The following is a 25,425-nucleotide window of genomic DNA, read 5'->3' on the forward strand; positions in this document are numbered from 1 at the left end:
TGTTTTTTTTTACTTTTGAAATAAAAGGAACGCAACAGTGTGCAGATCTTTTTTCTATTTTTTCCCATAATACAACAGTACAAAGTATGGAGAAACATTGCAATTACAGAAAAATATATTTATTACACAATCAACAAGCCAGAGTTAAAATAAATAAATAAAAAGTGGAGAAAATTGTGTCATTTTACTAGCAATGTCATATTTGCTTGTATTCCACACGCATAAAGCTACAAAAACATGGCTTTGTGACTCATATGACGCAAATTAAAATGAAACTCAGATTCGTCAAAAAAAAAAAAAAAACGTATAGATGACAGCGGTCGAAAATATATGGTGAGGTCTGTGAAGACAATTAAACGCATAAAATAGGTTCGTGTGAAAGTACATTAACATTTTGATATGTATTATTTTTTTGTAATTGTAACTTCGTTTAACGTAGTTAAATAAATGCAAAAAGTCATGAATTGTGTGGAAAATGCTAGCGCCAATGCAACGAATGTTGTTTCTAGTGACTGATGGCGTACAGGCGAGGCTCACAGGTTAGTTACGCGATGGCCGCTCACTGTATTATGTTTTTATATTATGGATATTGCGCGTTCTTGTGGAAAATAAATGCTTATGATGCCTCGATGTTGCATCGGAATACAAGCGACGCTGTGTTAGACCAGTTTTAGGGCGCACACGCAAAAACGGAGCTAGATTTTAAGTGAGGATTCTCTGTTTTTAACCGTACGTTACAGGCCTAGCTGTAGCGAGCTAGCAGCCGTCCGCTGTGTCTGTCGAAGCGGGCAAACCTCCTCAAGACGCGCGCTCCGTTATGTGAGTCTTTTGGGACATTATTGAAGAGTACTTGGTTTTAGTCTCTCAAATTTGTGTAAATTGGTTTGTTGGAAGTAACTGGATTATTTGCTGTCACATCTTTTTGAAGTTAGTGTTTAGCTAGCTCACGCTGTAAGAAGCTAGTAGCTTCAATGTTTATTATGTTAGCTTGTTGTTATGCTACTAGTCAATATGTCAGGTAATAGATATCTGTTTATACCGCGTTTTTGTTTGCGTATTACTTCGTAAAAGTATGTAGTGAGCTGTGTTTTAGTTCTGGGTGTAATGTATGTGAGTAACTATTTTAAGAGATTGTTGCATCTTTATCCAACTTAAATTTAAGGGGCGTTAGATCATCTTGTCACATGGTTGACAGTAAAATATTATCAGCATTTTAACAAGGAGATGGCACATATTAAAACCGCTCTAATTTTGTGTGTGTTTTTTAAAAAATTAACTTTTTATGTGGGACCTTATATCACCCCTATTCTTAAATTTTTGTGTTTTAATTCAAAAGTTGTCAAACTGAAGTGTTCTGTAGGTACTGCTTATAGCTAATCAGTAAATGGAATGAGCCATCAATTAAAGCTTTTTTCGCTACTACTAATACTACTAATACTACTAAGTCATGTGAACATTTGCACATCAATTCAGTCTCCTCTACGTTTCTGCAGTTATAGCATGGATCCGGACAGTGGGGTGGACACTCAGCGAACACTCAGTCTACAGTGGAAAAGCTATAAACTAGTACAAGACCCTGCTCTCCGAAGGGTTACTCAAAAGATTTACAGATACGATGGGATTCATTTTAATATACAGGTATGTACGTTTTGTTGATCTGTGAAAAAAATACTGGGCTACATGTCTATGTAAATTTGATATATTCATTTATAGGTTTGATTTTTAATGCGTTGTTTGTTATGTTCCTTATTAGGATTCAGGATTTCCACCTGTGGGGGAGTTGCGTGATCCAAGACCCCGCAGAATCTGGTCCAGACACACAGAGCTGTCACTACCAGTACCCAAATTTAAGGTATTTCTTCATTTTTATCTCTTCTGTGATTATGTATTTTACAGTTCTGTTAAGGTCTGTGTTTATGTCCCACTTATTTAACCCGTTCCTTTGTTTTCTTCTTGCCTATAGCTGGATGAGTATTATGTAGGCCCTATTCCGCTTAAGGAAGTGACGTTCGCAAGGCTGAATGATAATATCAAGGAGCCGTTCCTGGCAGAGATGTGTGCCAAGTTTGGTGAGGTAGAGGAAATGGAGATTTTGTTTCATCCCAAGACAAGAAAGCACTTGGGCTTGGCCCGTGTCCTCTTCACTAGCACTAGAGGGGCCAAAGATACAGTCAAGCATCTGCACAATACATCTGTCATGGGCAACATTGTTCATGTCCAGCTGGATATTAAAGGTACATTTCTTTGTAATAAAATAAATAAAGGAGGAGCTCAGAGACAAAAACCTCTAATGCCTTGTTCACACTTTCAGTCCAAATCCGATTTTGGTATGTATCCGACTGGAATCCAATCCCATTTAGAATGTGTGAACGGCCAAAAACCACAGGAATTCCATTATTTTTATCAGTTTTGGGCTATTTTTATCCGTGGTTTGAAATCCTTGTCGCATTTCCGGAAATCCAATTCTCAGTCTGACCACTCTGATCGAGTTTGTGTAGCTTTTTGGTTACGTCATGCTTTCGCGTCACGTAGAAAGTAAACACGTCAGATGATGAAGCAGATTGTCGTGCGAGCGCAACTTCATTACCAGATAAACCGAAAAACAGCAGTACACTACAGGATGCACAGATCTGAAAAGTTATGATACACAATATGGACTGTGAGTTGGTCAAATCGGATTTGGACTGACTGTGTGAACAAGGTATAAGTGCATCTTGACATATTTGTATTTGTAAAGAAGCATTTTTTCGTCGTTCTGCCAACAAAATGGAATTTCTGAATAGCCTGAGTGCGGGATTATGCAAATTTGAAGCAAATGTATAATATGTGCAAAGAGCGTTCGGTCAATATCCTCATCTTATTATTGGCGTTTAGCAGCTTTTGCATCTGAGCGTCTTCAAATGTTTTTGAGAATATTCAAAGTACTGTCTGGTTTGGATTGATATGGTGTATTTCTTTATTATTTTTCATTTTTGTAAGGAAACACTTTTTTTTAAAGATGCACAGGTGAAATATTGCATAATATTTCTATACATGTGTTGTTTCAGGCCAACAGCGGATGAAATACTATGACCTCATAGTAAGTGGGTCATACACCCCTCAGACTGTGCCACTTGGAGGCAAAGCTCTCACAGAGAAGTTTCAGCCCCCTGCCCCAGCCCCAGCCCAGCCCGACACGGTGAGTACACAAACAAACCTAAAGAATCCTTTGCTTTAGTATAAATGATGCCACTGTGTTGCAAAATACCATGGCACCTTCGCAGAAAGAGACATTTTTACAAGCTTTTTAACGCTGAGTAGTTCATACTAGGGCTGTAACGATAAATCGTGTGTCTCATTAAAAAGACCTGTTTAAAATCGATTCTGCATCGCAAGGCTGCGATTGTGTGTTTCATGCACAGCTTGTGCGTGTACTATGGCTCTGTGATCAGTAGGAAGTCCTTATCAATCTAAAATCATTATGAGTCGGAGTCGTTTAAAACGTGCATTTAAAAAGCAACACTCCTAAAACAAAATCATTCAAAATATTCTTTATTATCATGAAAATACCTGAAACAATCTAAAGAACGGCGATATAAATATCCTTCGAGACATTATTCTATTCTATTCGAGACATTAGACTATTCCTGGAATAGCGTCCGTAATGCTACTTCTTCTGTGGCACAATTGGAGTTTCTGCATGAGAGTTCCCTCTGGCTTTTGGATGTGGCGGCATTTCACTGTAATTCATTCAAATTCATTCATTGAGAAAACGTGCACGATAAATTGTTACAGCCCTAGTTCATACTGTAAGTTCCAATTACTCATAAACTCAAAACCCTTTTGGTTTTATAATTACAATGGGTGGACTAGTAAAGACAAGAAGCTTTATTTCTAACTGTAGTACAACTATAGTAGTGCAGTACGTAGTGAAATGAGACAACGTTTCTTCATGACCATGGTACTACATATAGACGCTGAACTACAAAAAACAACACAGAGCTAAAAGTAGTTTAACCTTGCCACAAAAAGTGGATTTGTGCAACCTAGTGCAAACAGTGGTTGCAGAAATGGATACAATGCACTACATGACAAAAAACATTAAAATTAAAATAGGGCTGAGCAGTATTCAGTCTGGAATATGTAGTGTAGTGACAAAGCCCATTTGTGGCTGTAGATGAAAAGAGTAATTGCTTTCCTAATGGCTGCTGAGTTTTATGTTATGTTCAGTAACCACGTTATATGTTTCCCATGCATATCTATTGGTATTTCCGATTGCTTTAAATAATGATAGTTTTGAGGCCAATTTCTGGTTAAAATAGTAGGAATTTTATGGACATAGTACGTTTCTCATCACATTCACACATGTGTTGCAATATTCTATCAAAATAATAATTGGACTTCATATCAGGTTTTAATTTTATTCTCTGGGCTTTATTCTTTATTAAGATATCTAATTGCTATTATTTTTTCTATCGTTTAGTCGTCTGATATCCGGCGGAGGCTCTCGACAGAACAGATGATAGCACCTGCTGCTGCCCCTCTCAACCCTGGAAGCACCACCCCTTGTTCTGTGGACACTGGGTTTGGGGACCAGCGTGTAGACACCCCTCCATCCTCACTAGGAGGACCTTTTACCCCTGGTTCCTCTGCTTCTTCACAAGGTGGAGGCACTCCCTACACCCCTCGCTCTGGAACCCCTTTCTCCCAGGACTCGGGCTTCTCTGTGGGCAGGTTGGTTTCAGAATCTATCAATTAAATTTTGATTAGGAATGTTACATTTTTTTTGTGTGTTTTCAAAAAATAATTTTATTTCTATTGTCTTTCTTCTTAGGCACACCGGTTTTAACAGTGCTCCACTCAGCAGCAGCTATCCTCCACAGGATATGCTTCCATCCTCCTCCTGCTCTTCTTCAGCTGTTTCCTCCTCATCAGGGTTTAAGCCCCCACGATACCATGATGACCCACACGCTCCACCTCCACAGGAACCCTCCATGTACCACAGAGGTCGGCCAGGCTATCCTCCATCAGCACCTTTCCGACCTAATGAACCTCCCTATCCCTATCCCAGTGTTGCAGGGTCAGGGATGCATGTGCCGTTACATCCCCCTATGCCACCTCCAGGATCACAGTATGAGCAGCTGCCGCTTTCCGATAGAGAGAGAGACAGAGAACGGGGACACCGGGAAAGAGACAGGGATAGGGACAGAGACTCAGCTGGTCGATATGGAGGTGGAATAAGCTCCCGTCGTTCATCTTACCACTACCAACAGGATACAAACTCTTCCTCCTCCAAATCATACCATTCGCATCATTCTGACCGTCGGGAAGACAGGGATGGCAGAGCGTACAGACGGGACAGTTCAGGCTCTCGCTCGGGAGACCACGGGAGACATCGAAACCACCATCACTCCCACAACCACCACAGCAGCGGAAGGCGCAAGAGCAGCAGAGATCGGGACTGGGAGAGAGACCGGGAGGGAGACTACCCCAACAACTCGGACCCACGTTATGGAGCTCACTCAAATTCAAGCCACCACTCATCCAACAGTCTTTCTCCCCCCTCTGCCACCTCAACATATGGAGGATACCCATCATCAAAAGACCTGTCACCTTACGATACACCCTCCTCCTCACGGCTGGAGCCTTCACCAGCTTTCCGTCCCCAGCAGGGTGCAGGTGAGAGGGGATTTGGTATGGGAGGGAGTATGGACAATGATTATCGGACACAATCTCACCACACACCCCTTGCTCCTCCGCCTCCACCACCTCCTCTTCCGCCAGCCTCCGTCATCGCAGCCGCCGTGGCTGAAACGCTTGGGTCTCTGGATTTTGGCCAGGAGAGCCCCGTCCGAGACGAACAGTGGACCAAACCCAAACGCCATCCAAGTACACCACCCCGTCCCCCTCGTACACCTCCAACTTCCTCCCCTCCCCACGCCTCTATCCCATCATCTTCCACTTCACCTTCCTCCACCTCCCTGCCTCACCACCTTCCCTCCTCAACAGCATCTCTTTCTCCACCTCCTCCACAGCGTGATTCCTCCCCAGAGCCAGACTCCACCAATGAGAGCTTACCGTTCATGCACCACAGCAGCAGCTTGGACTCGCGTATTGAAATGTTGCTAAAGGATCAAAAGTCCAAGTTTTCCTTCCTTGCCTCAGATGATGAGGACGACGAGGAGGATAGAGACAGAGGAAAAGTAGATGGGAATACGGCGGGAAGGGAAAACAAACTGAGAGCAGAGGATGGAGGAAGGCCAAGCCACAAAAAACAAAGAGAGACAGAGGGAGAGCTACAGAGAAGAAGAGGAGAGCGAGAGAAAGACGGACGCCGAGGCAGGGATAAAAGGCAAGGTGGTGGAGGCAGGAAAACCCCTCCAGAGGTCGTCGCCTCCACTCCTTCCACCCAAGGATTAGTATCTGACTCTCTTCAGGGCCAAATGCCTCCCTCTGAAGAGGACCACACTTCTGACCCACACAGGGCTCCACGTACCCCACCAACCTACAATGGAGAGGCTCAGGTGAGAACTCTGATTATTTTGATATTACACATGTTAAGGCTAATTCACAATGACCCAACAAACTCATTCACAGAAATCCAACAAAATCATTCATTCCCAATTAGAATGTTGGTGTTGGTTGGAATTTCCTGGAATAGCTGGAAGTTACCAGAAAATCATTATTTCAGTGAAAAAAAACAAATTGTGTCACCTTGGGCACATGCATAAACTTGAGATATGCAGACAGATGGAATAATGTCAACTAATAACAAAGAAACTATTTATGCTATGTGCACACCGCCAGCTACTATGTTGATATGTGTTGCTCATCTTTAAATGAGATTGTTAGTAGGCATTCCTAATTTTTTTGTCCTATGAACATCAAAAAACAAATAAGTAACTATCCTCTCAATAACGGATGAAAGCCGAATTGACGTGAACTTAACTGCTTCACTCTCATTAGGTACGTTTACATGCAACCAAATAATCTATTTGTAATCATATTGATGGCTCGATCGTATTGAAAAGTTTACCTTAATCAATACAATTGAGGATGATCGGATGCAAATTTGGATCGTATTGAAGGGGGTGGTGTACTCCGATCTGTGATCCGATCAGCAGGAGGAAAGTACGCATGTAAACACGTGAATCGTAGTATTTTCTAAATCGGATGCAAAAATACCTTGTGCACATGTGCAGAACATTTGTGCTCCAAGTTCACGAATTATATTTACCTCTTATATCACATTATTCTCGTCACAGAAACACGCAATAGCAAGACAAAAGCATCACACATTAGTAAGGTAACGTTAATGGAGTGACGCGCTGTACACGCGATGTACTACCATTAGATTTGTTGTTTTTGCAATGTTATAGTGATCATATATAATTATTTCTCAGTTTCTTTATTAGAATACAACCAGAAAATACAGGAAATGTGTATGTAGTATTAAAAACAGTATAAAAGTATAAGCTGTAGTGTTAAGTATTTAGGGTAAACTCCCCTTCCACTTGAACAATAGCAAGAAAATGCAGGATCTCTTAAACCTTAATGAAATTAAATTCTAATTCTAATCGAATGACTTCAGGACTTCAGTCTCTTCAAAAAAGCGGACGATCATGTGTTTTGTGCCAAGAGAGGTCACACTAAATACTGACTGATGCCTGAAGAAGACATTTAGTTCTGAAAATCGTTTTGTTTTTAATTTTGTGTACATATTTCCCGCATTTTCTGTTTTCTATCTTAAAAAAAAAGAGTGAAAAATAAATATGGATGGACATTAAAACTTTGCCAAAACAACAAAGTAGTTGTTGGTGGTGGCCTAAGATGTTTGCACAGTAATGTATATAGTTAAAAACATTGTAAAAAAATTACATTTTTTTGAAATTCTTCTTAAAAATTAGCCTACAGAAAAATGCTGTCACAACCGAAGCGAAGGCTCAGTCAAATCCTTAAGTGTTTCAAGTCGGTCGTTAGTACGAATTCAGTACTTGTTGATCTTACAGAACTCATATTATACCAAATATTATATCCTAACCCCAAGTGAAGTTTAAAGTTTGAGGATCTTATGTAAAGTTTGCTTTCATCATGTAAACAGACTCGAAACACCAAGTGAGAGCCGGAGAAAACAAAAAACATAACAGACTACATAGTCAGCATATGAATATCTTCTTTTGACATGTTTTTGTAAAGAAAGACAACCTTATTTAGCCTACCTGCTCCGGTGAAAGCCTGTTTTTTATTCTACAATATTCTGGCTGCAGAGAAAACGCACTCTGCTCTGTGGTTATTCGGTAAGGACAACAGACGAATCGAACAAGAATATTTAAATGTAACATTATTTTAGGAATAATTTCAACATTATACCTTATTGCTGACTGAGTAGGCTATGTCAGGTAGCTAACAAATCTTTCATGATGCACTGATGCGGTGGGGCAGCACATCTAAATAATATGTGAACCAGTGGACAAAGCAGGCAACCCAACATTAAATCTCAAAATACTTAAATTAGTCTGCGATCTAAACTGCCAAAACAATCAGTAGATACAAATTAATTTACAATAAAAGACAGTAAAGTTGAAGTGAAAAGCATTAAATGAGCAGTAGCTTTAACCCTGTGGAGGCGCATTAAAAACAAACAAACAAACATTCGAATAGCCTTTTTTTTATTATTATTTTTGCCGATCGAATTCGACTATTCGTGCACATCCCTAGTTATTGTCACTGGTCTCACTGGATGTTGCCAAGCTTCCATTGAAATAAATAAGATTGTGTCGCTCTGTCGTTGCTAGTCGATGGGTGTGCGCTGTGCACGCAGCATTAGACATTTTGTAATAACAATGCATTGATGTATTTGGCAGGTGCATTGTTACAGTACTTTTTAGTAGGGCTGTGCAAAAATATCACCTGCGATTCTCATGCGTGTTTCATCAGTAAAGCCGGTTGGGTGATTAGTATTAAATCGCCATCAGCTGCTTTCAGATGGAGCGGCATTTATTACACAGACCCGTAGTTCACTGAGAAGCTAGGCAACATCGCATAGATTTTCTTCGATTATGGACCCGATTTTGCCTAGCTTCTCTGTGAACTACGGGTCTGTATAGTAAAAGCCACTCCATCTGAAAGCAGCTGATTTAATACTAATCACCGAACTGGCTTTACAGATAAAACGCGCATGAGAAACTGGGTATTTACTACATAGAGCCGTATTTCACAGAGAAACATGGCAAAATCGCGTTAAAAATCGAGGAAAATAGACTCCGATAATTTATGCGATTTTTCCCTAGCTTCTCTGTGTATTAAATGCTACTCCATCTGAAAGCTGGTGATGTCGATTTACTACTAATCAAGGAACCGGCTTTAATGATAAAACACGCATGAGAATCGTAGGCGATTCTTTTTTTTTTGCAATAATCCATATTTTTATCAGGAAAGACAGAGTAAACTAGATTTCAGTTAAAAAGTCCTCCACAGTGTGTGATGGTGGTAGGGCTGTGACAGTAATGATCACCACTGCGGTGGTGTGCACATCGCAAATTATGAAAAATATAAACTACAATCTCGCCCAGTAAGATGTCTTCTGGTTCATGTTAACGCACACAGCCAGCAGACGTGGAGTTAATGCGCTATTTGCAAGGGAAGGCAATTGATATCAGTGATGACCCACTGGCTTGGGGCAGAACAATGAGGCAAGATATTGGCGCTTCTCAATCCGAAGGCTCTAGCCTCCGGAGGTCAAATTTGCAAGCTGCATACGTCATCAAGACGTATATACAATAACATTAACAATTATAAAGTACTTTGTTAATCATACATTGTTGTAATATGCTTATAACTTGCAAATGTAACTTAGTTAACTGAAATAAACCAGGCTTGATGCTTGATTTACTTCACGTTACGTCTTAAACCACACGGAAACGTCACCACGCCGTTTTCTCCTTCAAAGCGCGTGGGCGCTTCAGAGCGTCTTTAGTTGCTAAGTAACCTAAGCATTGCTTGATGCTGTGACGAGCAGCCAACGGCGGAGAAAGAATTTGGTGTCTATGAACACGCACATTTGATATGAACTGTATATCTGATCCTCGTTTACATTTTTATATTTCAAAACTAGCCCTATATGCATCAAAGTGCATGTGCACATGCGTGCATGCACCCCCCCCCCCCCCACACACAATCTTTAACCTTTAATTTGTGCGTGACCATCACGGTGGTAAAAAAACGCCACCGTCCCAGCCCTAGATGGTAGTCTTGTCTGGTGAGAAGTAGTCCTATACAGTCTGCTCAGCAAACATTACTGACTTCACTCTTATGAAATGTCTAATTTTTCTGCCAAAAAATTCAAGGTCCTGCCCTACATTTTTTGAGAATTTTCTGTTTCACATAACAAAAATCACACTTTTTCTTAATCTTCGTTATGGTATTATAATTTTTTATGTTTAAAATCCTATTATTGTTTCTGGCTTAGGTGTTGGAAACACTTTTTTAACACATCATTTTAATAATCCATATTAGATTTACTAAATATAAATAACTTTGCAACTGCTTATCAACTGCCAGTCATTACAGTATTAAATTGTGATGATCCCTCAACAGACATTTTACTGACTATAAGTATCATTTTGAACTACATTTCAACTTAGTCTAGTAACAATAACCCCTTCCCTAATAGTCTAATTTAGTAACTAAAGACAGTTGACGTATAGCTCCAAAGCTAGTTATGTATTGATTAGAATGTGTAAACTGGATTATTAAAATAAAGAGAAATCTGGTACTTTTAGTCACTGTGTTTAATTAAGTTTTAACATCCTTTCTTCTCAGCCATCTCCTCGCTCTTCTGGGGAGGACATGGAAATATCAGATGAAGATGACAACACCATTAACACAGCAACACCCCATCCCGCTGCCTCCTCTTCTTCATCGCCAGCCACCTCCTCACAATCTGCTCTCCCCTCCCAAACTCCAGACCCCTCTGCCAGTCCTCCCCCTGACACCAGCCAGCATTTCAACGCCACCATGCCACCTCCACCCATCCCATCTTACCCTCCTCACCTCCCTCCTCCACCTCCACCTGGCTTCTCTCTGCAGCCTCCTCCACCCCCTGGCATACCCCCGCCGCTTCCTCACATGGAGCTACACCCCGAGTACCCTCCTCCCCTGCCACACCACATGTACGACTACGCCAGCTCCATGGAGCTCATGAGCCAGTACAGCGGAGGAGCACCCATGTCATTCCAGATGCAGACGCACATGCTCAGTCGCCTCCACCAGATGCGACTGGCTTCCTCCAACAGCACTACCGCACCCCCTGCAGAAGTCCCGCCCACCTCTGAATATCCTCCCTCGTATCTTCTTCATTCTATACCCCCTCCCCACCATCCACACCACCCATACATGGACCAAGATGGGACTGTGGCCACTCACTATGACCAGGACCACCGCTACATCCCTCCTCACTTACCGTACGCCTACCCAGACCCCCATGCCGCTCAGCTTCCTCATCCTCACCATCACGTCATCCCGCCCCCTCACAGCCCCTGGCCTCAGCACCTACTGCCTCAGCAGTACCCGTCCCACTATCCTCCACCCGCCTTTGGCACGGTCCCTGGTGTAGACGGAGAGCTGTATGGAGCAGCAGGTGACCAGATGGCCATTATGGGGCACAATCCCTGCGAGGCCGTAGTTCAGCAGGTACTGGCAGCTTTGATAGAGGAAATGAAGAACATCATGCAGAGGGACCTTAATCGCAAGATGGTGGAGAACGTCGCCTTCGGCACTTTTGATGAGTGGTGGGACCGCAAGGAAAGGAAAGCTAAGGTAGAATCAGAAAGAGATCATGTTTGTTTTTTGTTTTTTTATTGAATTTTAATTTGGGAAGTGTATTTTTTTTTACAGCACACTTATATTTAAATAGTAATAGTTTTAGTTCTTTATGAGCTATTCCTTAACAGTTCTGTCTTTCTTTTCTTGCCCAGCCATTCCAGACAGGTATGCGGGGAGTGACGGTTGTGCGAGAAGAGGAAAAGAAAGAAGAGAAGACGAGCAACAAACCTCGAGAGCCGCTTATGTCTCTGGTTGACTGGGCCAAGAGTGGAGGCATGGAGGGTTTCGCCTTGCGGGGAGCATTGCACTTGCCTTCTTTTAAGGTGCTTAACTTAATTTCCCACCTCCTAAGCATTTATAGATCATGGATTCCTTTAAAACAGCAACTTTTTGTTATTATTTGCCTTATATAAGCAAATGCAAAGAAGCTAATACTAATAGAGCGTGCAATACAGGTGAAAAGGAAGGAGCCTCAGGAGCTTGTAGAGGGTGGTGAGCTGAAGAGAGCTAGACCTTCTACTCCACCTGATGAAGAAGATGAGGGTATGGCCCATATGTAGTGCTTTATAACCAGATTAATAACATGCGTTTGCAGAAGCTTTAAAGAGTTCCCTTCCCAGTTTAAATAATTGTACTTTTATAACCTCTCAATATTTTCTCATCCTGTCTGTTTGCTCTTCTTTCCATCAGACTCGTATCAGGGGAAACCTGCCGACACTTCTGCTGGGAGAACCGAAGAGAGGCGCACCGCAGATAGAGGAGCAGCACGGAGAAGGAGGAGAGCCAAAGCACGCAAACCTTATGACTTGGACAGCGAGGGAGAAGAAACATCAGATGGCTCCTCCTCTGAGAAGGTTTGTTTTTGTTTGTGTGGCAACAGCTGTGTTTGCATAACCTATATCTGTAGTCTGATTGTTACTAATTAAAATATTTATATTACCTTTTTAGTTCTGCTTACGTTTAACTTGTGATTAGGGTGTCAATGAATTTCACAGTCTACTATTTCTGAAATTCTTTGAATTAAATATGCTATCCAGGCTGGTAGTGTTTTGGAGGTTTTTAAATAGAGTCAATGTGAGCATTGCTAGTCTTTATTTTTTGTTTCGTATTCTAATGTCTAAAAATGGAAATGTAAAATGTTATTTCTGCTAGGTGTCATTTCATTTAACAATGGCTAGGTGGCAGCATTCCTCAAGTTCTTCTGGGCGTTATTGTGGAATCTCAGAGTTCTTAACAGATAGTTTTAGGCAAGGGTGTAACTTTGGTTTGAGAAGTGGGGGGGGCACACACAATGGGGGAACATGTTTATAATAATGATAAATTCTGCCAAGAAGAATATGCTACTAAACTATGTATAAGGTTTATTTGTAAGGCTTCCTGTTTTCTACATAAATCACCCTATACATAATGTAAAGACATTCTGTGAAAATATAAACTTGATACCTTTATTATTGAATGAGTAATATCATGTCATTAATTGAAATCATAGTGAAATTAATGCTTGAAATCAAACTGTGATGCTCACAATAAGATTTGAGACTTTAGTCTAGTTTTCACAGGAGTCTCAGTGACAGTAAGTAGGCCCACATCAATACACAAATCAATAAAATCGTAACATTTAAAATGGCAAACAACAACAATACATTTTTGCTAGAAATGTACCTTCGGCATTAAATAAGATTGGGTCAAGAAATGCTTGACGAAAGCTTATTATTATTATTATTATTAGTATTAATATCATTTTTCATAAGGTAAATAACAGGTTTCACAAATTGTATTCTTTGAAACTGTGAACTTGAGAAAACAGCTCAACTCTTAAATGATTCTTCAGACTGTTTTTACAACTATAGCAGATTGCAGAATACATTTCCATTGTTAGAAAGATGAGAAGCTTTAATATACATTACTGAACTAGTTTAGCATTCCTTGCGTTTCTGTCTCATCACAATCAACTCGATTCTCGGATGCATAAAAATACTTCCTTGGCATATTTTGTTACAAAATGTTTGGGTGTGTAACTAATAGAATTTTTAGTTTGTTAATTATCTTATCTGTGTTAATTAAAACAGCTTATAATGATTGACTTTTCATCAGAATCGTAACACAAAACAGGGAACGTAAATCTGTTTTGCATTCCTCAAGCGTCACCTTATGTAAACTGTATTTATAGTAAGGAAATATGCAGATGTCATAGCAAATAGTAGTAAATACACACTTTGCTCTCTTCTGAAGCTCACTTGTCACGCCGCAACCGCGCTAAAAACTCAGAGTAAAGACGGGCTGGAGCAAGTGAGAGAGGCCCCAGCTGAGGAGGTTGCGCATGTGGCACAGTCAGTGGCTGGGGACTTAAAAAGTTTATGGGCCATTAGAATCGTCCTAAGCATCCCCCCTCACTGCGCCCCGTCGACACAGACAGACTCTGCTCGGTCCTGTTCTTCCTTGGCGAAGACAACGCGTGGTTAAAAAATTAAAAACAAATGACTTTGTTGGGACACCATCGGGATTTTGAAAAGTGGTCCCCAGTGGAAATTATGCCCATGGTTTTAGGCATGTTATTGTCATTATTGTAACTGTTGTTAATTGTTTTCCCTTTATGGTCAGGAGGAGGATGAAGACAGTGACAAAGTGGATGAGTCAGAAGGTAATATGTCTTTTGTTTTTCTTTCGAAACGTATGCACAAAGTTAACAAGAAACATATCCAAAGACACATTAAGTACTTGGGCCCATTGCCACAAGTTGTCAATGGCGCCACAATACTGAGGAGGGCAAGCCTCCGCTATAAACACACAAGTGCACATGGGAGCTGTATTTCTTCTGGATTAAAGCACAGTATACTTAAAGATTAAACGGAAGCGAAAACAATGCAACAGTATTTTCTGTTTTCTTTTTATGGTCTTTAAAAAGAGCTTTAAAAATTCTTACAACAGTGAAAGTGACAAGCTTGCTAAAGTATTTGAACTGTTTTTGCAGTCTACAGACTGTTTATGCTAAGTGTAAACGAGACCTAACAAACCAAAGTTTTGTTAACAAGAATAAAAAAGTAGAAAATACTTGCATGCATGATTTATTGTAAATAAACATACTTTTATGTTTTTTTATTGTTACTCTGGTTCTAAAAGGCTGTTATGATGCAAATAGCAGCACTGTGTGCAGCCAGTATTGTTTTTACGTGGTGAAATAGTATCTCCTTTATTTTGAGCTTTTAAGTATTTTCCCATCATTAAATGATCAATGTGTTTCTGACCTGCAGATATGAAATATAGTTTTCAAATGCATTCTTTTTCAGATGAAGCCCTTAGTGCAGACAGTGATGATGAGAGCATTTCTTCCTCTTCTTCTGCGAGCTCATCAACATCATCATCCTCATCCTCTTCTTCAGATGAGGAGGATGAAGAGGAAGGTGAGCCAGCAGCGGAGAGCGAGTCAGTGGACACAATGGACGAGTCTACAATGGACAGTGTGGCTATGGATGTAGAGAAAGATGAAAGGTATGTCTGTCTAGGTAAACTTGACATCATGAATAAAGATGAATATAGGTTGACAATGACTAATGTCTATGTCTCTTACAGGGACAAAGCAAGCCTTGACCAATCATCGGTGACTGCTACAGAAGTCAAGCCAGGTCTGTTAAATTATCATGAAATTAGAGCAAATGCACAAGTTTAAAGATCTTAATTTGTATTTTCAAGTGCGTTAACACTGTTCTCTGTTTGTCACTACTAGAAGAAGAGAAGACTGCTGCAGCTGTGCCTCCATCTTCACCTTACCCCCGTCCGTCCTCTCCTATCCTCCTCCTCCCGCCACTGAAGAAGCGGCGCAAGACGGTATCTTTTTCAACGGAAGAAAACGACGTCAAGCCCTCTGTTCTGTTGTCATCTGCTCCTGTGCCATCACCCACTCCTGCCTTACAATCTCAAGCTCCAGACCTTCCAACTTCAGCTTCCCCTGGAAGCACATCCACTGTTCCACCTGCCTCCAAGCCCCTGCCCATGCTCCTCCCCTTCGCTTCCCGTCCCAGCGAGGGCAGCGCCCTTGCCTCTCCTGCTTCCCCCTCCACCATTCTCACCGTCCCGCCACCTGTCCGTTCCCTGCGGCCGGATGAGCCCAAAAAGAGTCCAGGTCCTTCTGCATCTCCACAAACTCCCCCTGCCAAAATCTCCTCCAAACGTGGGGCGGGCAGAGACTCTCCCAGAACTCCCCCTACACCTGTTTGTCTCACTGTCCAGAACCTCCCCCTGGACCATGCCTCCTTGGTCAAAATGGCATACGAGGACCCCGTTCCTGTTCCAACCACACAAAAGGGTCGCCCACGTGGTCGTCCTCGGACTCTCAGCCAGTCAGCTTCTCACCCTGCTTTGCAAGAAGAAGGGGAAGATGAGGAGGATGAAGAGGAGTTGGAGCAGAGGCTGAAACTCAGGGAACAGCTGGGAGTATCCAGCCTGCTGCAGCTGGCCTCTGCATCGAAACCTGACCTGTCTGTGTTGGCTGATGTGGCGTTGAAGATGGACCCAGAGGCAGATATCGACTCGGAAGAGACGGAGACCTCAGATGAGGCAGAGGAGCACAAATTAGAAGAGGAAGAGGGGGAGTTCTTCTCCCCTCACACACGCAAACCACTCCTGGATCCAGAGGGTCTGTTTGTTCTGCAAGAACACAACTATTCGAAAACACCTCCCACTCCACCCTATACCTCCCCTCAAAAGAGAACGAAACAGGACTCCACTGTCCTGCTCCCTGCAGACCTCAACCAGCACGGTGTTCAGGAAGCTCCAGAGGAGGTCATTGAGGATGCTCTCGCAGGCAGGGCGGAGGCTGCAGGTCTGTATGGAGATATGGGTGTGCTGGGCGAAGCCAGGGATGCAGCTGGGGCGCAGACCAAGACCCTTGGCCCTCCACACAAGAGGAAAGAATCAATCAGTAGGGAAGTGGAGATTGAGGAGCGAGGGAAAGGCAAGAGCAAAAAGAGGAGTAGAAAGGACAAAGAGAACGAGGAACTGCATGCCATCAAAAAACAAAAAGAGAAACAGGTCAAGAAACAGAGGAAACGGAAGTTAGAGGTTTGTGGTCCTTTTTGGTCTTAATTTAAAAACCCAATGCCTGGTAATCTTTAGTTACGGTCAATACCCTGTGACGCGGTTTTAGTTTAACTTTTTGCCATGTATGGTAGTAGTAGACATAATGTTCACACCCCCATTATCACAGAGTAACCTTAAAGGACTGTTTACACTTTGTTTTAAGACGCATTTTGGTAGATCGGAATGACGTAACGACAGGTGTAAATGAGGTTTTGAGCTCGTCCACTTTCAACCACATTCAGAAGTAGTCGAAAACACGTTTGACCGGATTGCTTTTGTGGTGCAGATGCGCATGTGGTCAAAAGTGTTCCTGCAGCCACAAAAGACCGCTTACTCTACGCCTATTTATACACGTCAACATTTTTTTCAATACATATGTTCCAATTGAGGTTTTTCACACTCATCAATTTACTGACCAAGCTGATAAAAATTCTCACAGATGGCAAAATATAATGACTTCCTAAATACTTTTGAGCTGGTTCCTTGCCTTGGTGACTAGCTTTTTCTTAACGTGTTCAATAGAGGGTATGCACGTGACGAAGTTATGCCCAATAAGTGGCAAAAGACAGAGCGGCAGAATATGTGTACCTTGTGAAATCAGCAGAAACACTGGGAAAACGCGTTTAAATGGGAAAAAGCTGTTGTGCGATAGACGATACTAACGGATTTAACAAAAATTCTGAGCTATCGTTTAACAGTCTGCCAAAAAACACCGAAAGGAGAAGTAAATAGATTGTCCATGCCAACTTCCACAGACCACAGGTGGGTTGACAAGTTGCTAGGGTCACTACCAAGCAGAGGTTTTACTTTCTACTTAAGTATTTTTTTCAAGTATTCGTATTTTATTAGTGTTTTTCTTTGGAAAACATACATTCCAAAGCATATTATCATAATTTTTACTCTATTACATTTCATTAATAAAAGTTGTTGTTACACATTTAATATTTAAGTAGGCTACATTAATGTACTTTAAATTACACAATTTTAATGTAATTAGGTATTAAATTAATTTTTATATGCAATATAAAAGAATACACATTATGATTGTATGCTTTAGGATGTAGTGAAGTAAAAATTTTCCCAAGACAAACACAGTAATAAAGCACAGATGCTTGGAAAATGTAACTTAGTATTGTCCACCTCTGCTATCAAGTCAAACTAAATTCAATTTAAGCTGATAATAGTCAGTTTTACTGCCGTTTTTCTCATCAGCCGCCATGAAAGCCAGCCATTTTGTTAAACGTTTGCCACTCAACATGGCGTGCTTCGGCGTGGTCATGTGGAAAAGTGACGTCAATGCAAACCATCTATACCTTTTTCCTGTGTCATTCAACTTTATTCCACATAACTTTTTCATGGACTTCAACGTTGTGAATTCTTTATATTTGTTGATTTCTTAAGTTAATACTGATGTCTGGTGAAAATTTCATTAAAAAAAATTGGAAATCTATGTACTGGAAAGAAATGTTGACACGTTCAATACTAATTTCCCCCACTGTATGTAATGTACCGTTCCGAGCACAATGTTTTACATCGTTTCTGATTTCTGGTGCGAACACACAGTGTACAGGGCTATCTTTAGGCTTTCATTGATAAAACTAAAGCAGCTGCTCTTCGTGTTTTTCATCTCATCAATTCTACTGACATATCTGAGAAAGCTCTTACATGTACATGTACAAAACATTGTGCAGCATGTTTACTAACAACTCATGTTTTAATGACTTTTAATGACCAGGTGTCAACAGACATGTGTTTCTTTGAATGTGATGAATAAGTAAACAGGGCCTAACAGTAAAATCAGTACCAGGATGTGCTTTAGCAAAAGGTAGCAATTTGCAGTTATTTCACCATGCTGTTTTATCCGTTTGAAATGTCCAGTTGTTGCAAAATAACCATGTCCTAAAAACCCACTAAACTTCACAACAACCCTTCTGCAGCTTTTAACACACAATTGCGTTGTTGTGTAATACTAAAAAGTTTGCCAAGTAGTGGCAAAATATCCCTTTTTTTCCTTGTTTTTGTGCATGCTTTCTATTTTCTCCTCTTAACATTCACTCACGTTTTCAGGAGTTTGAAGAAGATGTGGATGTGGAGCAACTGGAGTCTGGGGAGCTTTCCAGTTCCAGCTCAGACTCGGGAGACTCCGACTTTGGTCCGGAGAGATCTCTGGAGTTTGAAAAGGAAGAGGTTAGAAAGAGCGAGCGGCTCTTCCTTCAGGAGGCCGGTGTGATCCCCTCAACCCAGCGGCGACCCAAACATGACCTCACGCCCACACCAGCCCCCTTGCCTCACCCCACGTACAAGAACCGCAGCGAGTTTGAGCAAATGACCATCTTGTATGACATCTGGAACACTGGCCTGGACCAGGAAGATATGAGGCTCCTTAGGGTCACCTACGAGAAACTGCTACAAGATGACCGTGGAACCGACTGGCTAAATGACACACACTGGGTTCCTCATACCAATATCCTTTCTGTTGCTTAAAAAATGAAAGCGAATGGTTTGTTGGATTGGGTGGAGGTTGGAAGTTCATTCCTCTTAAGAGGACAGTAGCTTGATAATTTTTTAATAAATTTGAGAAACTATGAGGTGGTTTCCTGGACAGGGATTATCTTAAGCTAGGACTAGACCCTAGTTTTAACAAACATGCCTTACTAAAAACATTACTTGTTTGCATTTTGCATGGTTCCCATTGGTTATTGAAATCCTTGAAAGTTTGTGAATGTGAGGGGGGATTCAAGGCCCTGGGAAGTTTTTGAAAATATACATACATAGATACAGGTCATTGAAAGTGAGTGAATCTATTTTATGCAAGAAGTTTTCTCGAAAAAATCCATATTATTCCCTGTGTAGTATAAGATAATATCATAAAAAATCAAGACTTTTTAAGCACACGTGCTAAACTGTTCTCTTTAAATGCTTAAGTCTTTTGTATGCCAATGTTAATTCATACCAAAATGCTTTTTTGCATAGTTGTGCAACATGAAAACGTCTCTGGTTACTTGTCTACTGTTGTTCCCTAAGAAGGGAATGAGATGCTGCGTCTCCCTTGCCATACTTCCTGCATCCCTGTAACGCCATCTTTGGCAATATTTACGATAGCGATATACTTCCTGGCTCCTGTGTCACCCTGTCTTTGTTGTTAAGCCTCACCATTGGTTGAATTTGATATAAACATTTAGACGCATTTACCCCTGAAGGCATCCACAATATGTCACCGCAGTGACGCAGCGCAAGTTCCCCTCAAAAGGGAACTGTAACAATGTATCTTTAATGGTAAGACGATTTAACCTTGCTCTCACTTGAAATGTGTCCTCACATTTAGTCCTTGAATTTGAGGGCATTGGACCTGGAAAGTCCTTGAAAGGTCCTTGAATTGAAGTTAACCAAGGTGTGGGAACCCTGATTTTGAGGCAAAAACAAAGGGCACTGATGTATTTTAAGATATGTAAGTGCAAGTTGTTTTCAGTTTGAACAGCTCTTACATTTATTTTAGTCTAGGATTAGTCTAATTCCTGTCTGGGAAACCACCCCTATATATTTAGGTTCTGCACTCGCTGTGTGCATGTCATTTAAAAAAAAGCAAGGTGATTTTAAACTGAAAAGTAATTTGACTTGGGCTCAATCAACACAGCGTGTGTGACCCACTTCTGTAATGATTTAAAAACAACAAAGGCCCTCTCTCATAGTTTATTTCTGATAACAAGTAAATATCAAGTAAATACTTTAGTTCAAATCATAGCTAAAGCTTATCAACTATTTCACATAGCTAACGTTTCTGTGTAAAATGAATGTCTGCCATGTTTGACACAATCTTGAATCTTGAACTATCAATCATCTTTTTGTACAGCGGTGATTTATGCTCGCCCCTCCTTTTTTGGGACACCAAAACATTTGTTTTTGGCAAGGTTGTTGTTCAGTTTAAATTTAGGCCAGGAGCATAACTGTGCCATTGAGCGCATATACTGGCTTCCATTGAGTTTTGTTCCTTAACCTCTCGCCTGCACTCACCAACATCCCGAACCCTCGGCGGAAAAAGAAGGCAGCAGTTGGGCAGCTAAGAGAGCATGTTACAGGCTGTGCTCGAAGTGAAGGCTACTACGCCATCAGCCGCAAAGAAAAAGATGTCTACCTCGACCTAGACCAGCAAGTGACCGTGCTGGAAATTGGGGACTATGACACAGCCGTAGGCTCACATTTAATTATTAAAATTATAAAACTTGTTATAATAAATACTTGTTGTTTTCCAATTGGGCATGTTTGATCTGCATATAAAAATACATTGCATGTCTTTTATAGTTAAAGTCAATATACATTGAACAGCTCTGTATCTCTATCTCTGCAACAGGGCTCTAACCGCCTGCTGTCTGAAAGGCGTTCAGAACAGCGGCGACTTCTCAGTGCTATTGGCACTCCAGCAGTGATGGACTCCGACCTGTTGAAACTCAACCAGCTTAAGGTAATGATCCAGAGTTCAGTGCCATGACATTGCCATCATGCTATCAGTACTTTGATAACATCAACTCTTCACCTTTCTACTTCGCAAGACAAGCTTTTTCTTTAATGTTTGACACAAGTACAGTGCCTTTTACTAAAAAGCTGTTGTAAAGCTTAATAGCCCTGTAAGCAGTTATGGTTTCCATTTTTTTATTGCATGTTCTTTCAAGAAGCTAATGGCGACATTTACCATATTTGGAAGGGGCTAACATACGTGTATACAAACATAACTGTGCAGCCCTTCTACACAACTTGTCTTAGTAACGCTACAAGTAAGTAGTTTCATATTTTGTGGTTATGTTTTATCTGCCTGCAGTTCCGTAAAAAGAAGCTGAGGTTTGGCCGCAGCCGTATTCATGAATGGGGCCTGTTTGCAATGGAGCCCATTGCTGCAGATGAGATGGTCATTGAATATGTGGGACAGAATATCAGACAGGTAAGGCACACTCTACAGTCTTTTTAATTATTGATACAAGAAAATTTGACAGCTAATGGACTGGTCGGCTCTGCTGTAGCCATATGATTTAATTCACGTTTTGGAGTCGTTGAATAGCATAACTGTTGATCTTTAAAAGTACCACATCTCTCTCATCTCACATGCTTCATTTGGTGTTAATCGATCGTGTATTTGTTGCCAGATGGTTGCTGATAATCGGGAGAAGCGCTACGCTCAGGAAGGCATCGGGAGCAGTTATTTATTCCGTGTCGACCACGACACTATCATTGACGCTACAAAGTGTGGCAATTTGGCTCGATTTATTAACCACTGCTGCACAGTAAGTAAACACATAGTAACACATACACATTTATGTATCTCTCTTCTGATAAGCACATTGCTGCCACTCCCAGTGAGAATTACATGTCCAAAAACACTGTTACGTGAACTCATCTTAAGGGTCAACACTACATTAAACCAAGAGGCTCTGAAATGTCTTTGGCACTTTATGTGGACTTGCGGTCTCGTGGACCTACAATAGCCACCGTATGCACATGTATGTTAAATCCACAAGCAGGGGTCAGCAACAGCGTGCCAAAACTGACCCGTCGCCAATAATATCTGTCCCATTCCCTGCAGGCAGATTTTTGTTATAGCGAATGGTTCTGAAATTGATCTGCATGAAAACTATACGTGTGTGAGAAACACAAGCATGCAGAAAAATATAAATGCTGAAAAACGACCTCGTGACTGTGCAGAACACTGTTCATGCTTGGAAAAGCGTCCTTGAGAGTGCACCTCTGCTCAGCGTGCATAAATGCAGTCATGCAAGTAATGGCTGGGATGAGCGCTCGCTTGACTTTCTTTCTTACAGCTTGACCAGCACCGAGAGATTGGAGCTGAGCTGAGCTGGACAACATGCACTTGCTCGATCAAGGAGACTTTGGGGAGGGACAATGACTGATGTCTTTGCACCTGTGATTATTTAGATTTCATCAATGACACGCATTATCTTTTGTTTCACAAAAGACAAGTGACTTGTGTCCAGTCAATCTATGTAGAGAAGACACGTTTAAATTTGACCATTAGACATAAGTCTTGTTCGCTCCATGCATTAAGCTGCAAACCAAATAATAACGGCAATTTTGAATGTATTAATTTTTATGAATTACAATGTTCTGGCCCACCATCCAGTGGTCGAATTTCTTTTTTACTTGCTAACCCCTGCCGTAGGGTGTCCCATTTGTAACTTTAGGCTTTAAAGGGTGCTCATATGCGCCCGCTCGTATGCATCCTTGATGCAAACTTTTCCTGAAAACTTATCACGACAGTCAAATGTTTTCATTGACTGTCCGGTTCAGCTGGTAGATTGTGTTGTTTTAACAGCTTGAAAAGCTGTACATTGTTTCTGAAAGATTGTATTGGGTTGTGCCCCATCTGTGAAAGGAAATAATGATATCATCATGCTGATCCTCCCTTACCGCAAGAACACACAATGAGCTCATTAATTTATGTTGAGCACATTTCCCAACAAAATGTGAAGTGGAACAATGTTTCTGTTGGAGGGATGGCATTAGATGGCATAAAGCGCATATTTGTTTTTCATTTTATTCACGCTTTCATTTGCTTCTCTCACAGCCCAACTGCTATGCCAAAGTGATCACCATCGAGTCCCAGAAGAAGATAGTCATATACTCCAAGCAGCCTATAGGTGTAAATGAGGAAATCACGTACGATTACAAGTTCCCCATTGAAGAGAACAAAATCCCTTGTTTGTGTGGAACAGAAAACTGCAGAGGAACCCTCAACTAAAGCAAGTGTTCAAGTCCTTTCCACTGATAAATGCCAAATTTTCTGGTTCACAAGCTGCTTTTCTCAGAGCAATGCGTGTACTTTGTAATGGGAGAAGATTCACCTTCAGTATACAGATAAGAGGGCTGATACACCATAAAAAAAGAAACATTTGTTTAGTTAACACCTGGTTTCCCATAAAGAGATGTTTATACGTACAGTAAACACAACCCAATATCATCTGAATCTCAGCACTGCCAAAACACCTTGAGTTATGCATAGAAAGCGATGTTTTATTTCCCTGACCTTCCCATAATCTAATATATAACCTCCCATTGCAGCTGCGTGTGGTATTTAGTTTTGACCTTGGTCCATGTTGTGAAATAGCTGATAAGGCGTCAGCCATCCACATACAAAAATATTCCTCTCTGTGCACAACTGTTAACATTGGCAGGCGCCCTTACAGTGCTTTTTAGTTTTAAACCAAGCAAAACTTTTAAAAACCTACCAACATGCATTTAAGACTTTTGTAGTACTACACCCCTGTCATAAGCGAGAGTACTAATTTTAGTTATTGAAGTATATTTATTCCTGGTTCTGAGGCCTGTCGGTCCATCGAAATGTGAGTTTTCCAGCGCATTCGTGCTTTTGATGCACTGTTGCTAAATCTTCTTCAGATTAACTGTTTAGATTCACCCCTGCCTTTTTCAAATGAAGCCGTTTCAGCGCACACATTCTCTTTGAAACTTCCTCTAAACTGAATGGAAACTGAAAAATCATAATTTAAGATGTCCCTCTTATCAACTTGCTGGCAATCTTCAATCAAATTATTTAGTATCTTATGTTGTTACATTGTACGTGGATATTTTATTTTATTTTTATAAGCAAGTTGTTACAATTCCAGTACACTGTAACAACACTGTTATTCTAGAGGTTACCCTGTACTTTACCATATTCGACATTTTAATACACAAGTATAAACATTTCCTTAAAGATTCATTGACGTTTTTAGCAATATAAAGATTACAGGTCAGCTAAGGTAGGCTTTCATTTGGGTCTTTTGGAAGGGGTTATAAAAGACTGTAATTCAAAAGGAAGTCAAAACAGGATTAGGTCCCTCTGCACAATATTTTTACGGACCACTAAAGGTGAGCTCAAGCGCTCTACTTTTTGGCTTGTGTGTGTATGTGTGTGTGTCTACATACACGCAGACACAAGTTCATAGTTTTGCAACCTGCTTTATATGTGCATATCATCACATAATATCTTGTTATTCTCCCCAAGAGAATAAAGTGGAAAAGTTCACTAGATTGGATGATGTCTGTACATGTGTTCGTAGTTGTCCTTCCCCCCAATTTTTCCAGTTAATATTGGTAAAGTTGACCGACCTCATACATTTCCTTTTGTCGTTTTCCACTTTGTACTTTGGGCTTGGCCAGCATTCTGTTCCTTTGAGAGGAAGACCTGTAAAATATGTAGATTTTTATTGCAGTCTTTCAGTTAAAACTGATCCGCAGAAGCATAACCACAAAAAAACGAAAAAAGTTAAAAGAATTACGTGTAAATATTGTAGAAGTGTTTGTTTCTCGTAGAAACACACTGGTTCTAGTCTGTAAATATGTTCATCTTTTTCCTACTTCCCATCGCAAGAAAATAATTGTACATACCTATCATTCAGTTATCTTGTATGTTTTATTTTTTTGTTTCTGTTGTTTTATTTCTTTTATTTTGGTTTAAAGTTTTAATATTATTTGCAATATTTCTCTTGTATTAATGCGTTGGACCCTTTATTAATGGTGCATTAAAATATTTTTTAAAAAATA

The 25,425-nt window shown here is 40.8% G+C and overlaps 1 protein-coding gene across 3 annotated transcripts; it reads left to right on the top strand.

Annotated features, from left to right (window-relative positions):
- Positions 1-324: 324 nt before the first annotated feature.
- Positions 325-25,425, top strand: setd1a (SET domain containing 1A, histone lysine methyltransferase). Of its 3 annotated transcripts, none has more exons than XM_065277230.2 (21): positions 325-369; positions 1,494-1,638; positions 1,754-1,852; positions 1,964-2,234; positions 3,048-3,178; positions 4,463-4,713; positions 4,814-6,503; positions 10,801-11,796; positions 11,955-12,125; positions 12,258-12,345; positions 12,493-12,656; positions 14,404-14,443; positions 15,090-15,291; positions 15,373-15,425; positions 15,527-16,860; positions 18,946-19,342; positions 20,886-21,064; positions 21,227-21,337; positions 21,692-21,811; positions 22,014-22,151; positions 23,450-25,425. In XM_065277230.2, exons 2-21 carry the CDS (start codon positions 1,501-1,503, stop codon positions 23,621-23,623), a joined length of 6,747 nt encoding a protein of 2,248 aa, XP_065133302.1. In that variant the 5' UTR covers positions 325-369; positions 1,494-1,500; the 3' UTR covers positions 23,624-25,425. The 3 variants fall into 3 exon arrangements, with proteins under 3 accessions (XP_065133302.1, XP_065133300.1, XP_065133301.1); XM_065277228.1 differs by lacking the exon at positions 325-369 and adding an exon at positions 438-539; XM_065277229.2 differs by lacking the exon at positions 325-369 and adding an exon at positions 564-819.

Source organism: Paramisgurnus dabryanus, chromosome 3, assembly GCF_030506205.2.
Source record: "Paramisgurnus dabryanus chromosome 3, PD_genome_1.1, whole genome shotgun sequence".
Lineage (NCBI taxonomy): Eukaryota > Metazoa > Chordata > Actinopteri > Cypriniformes > Cobitidae > Paramisgurnus > Paramisgurnus dabryanus.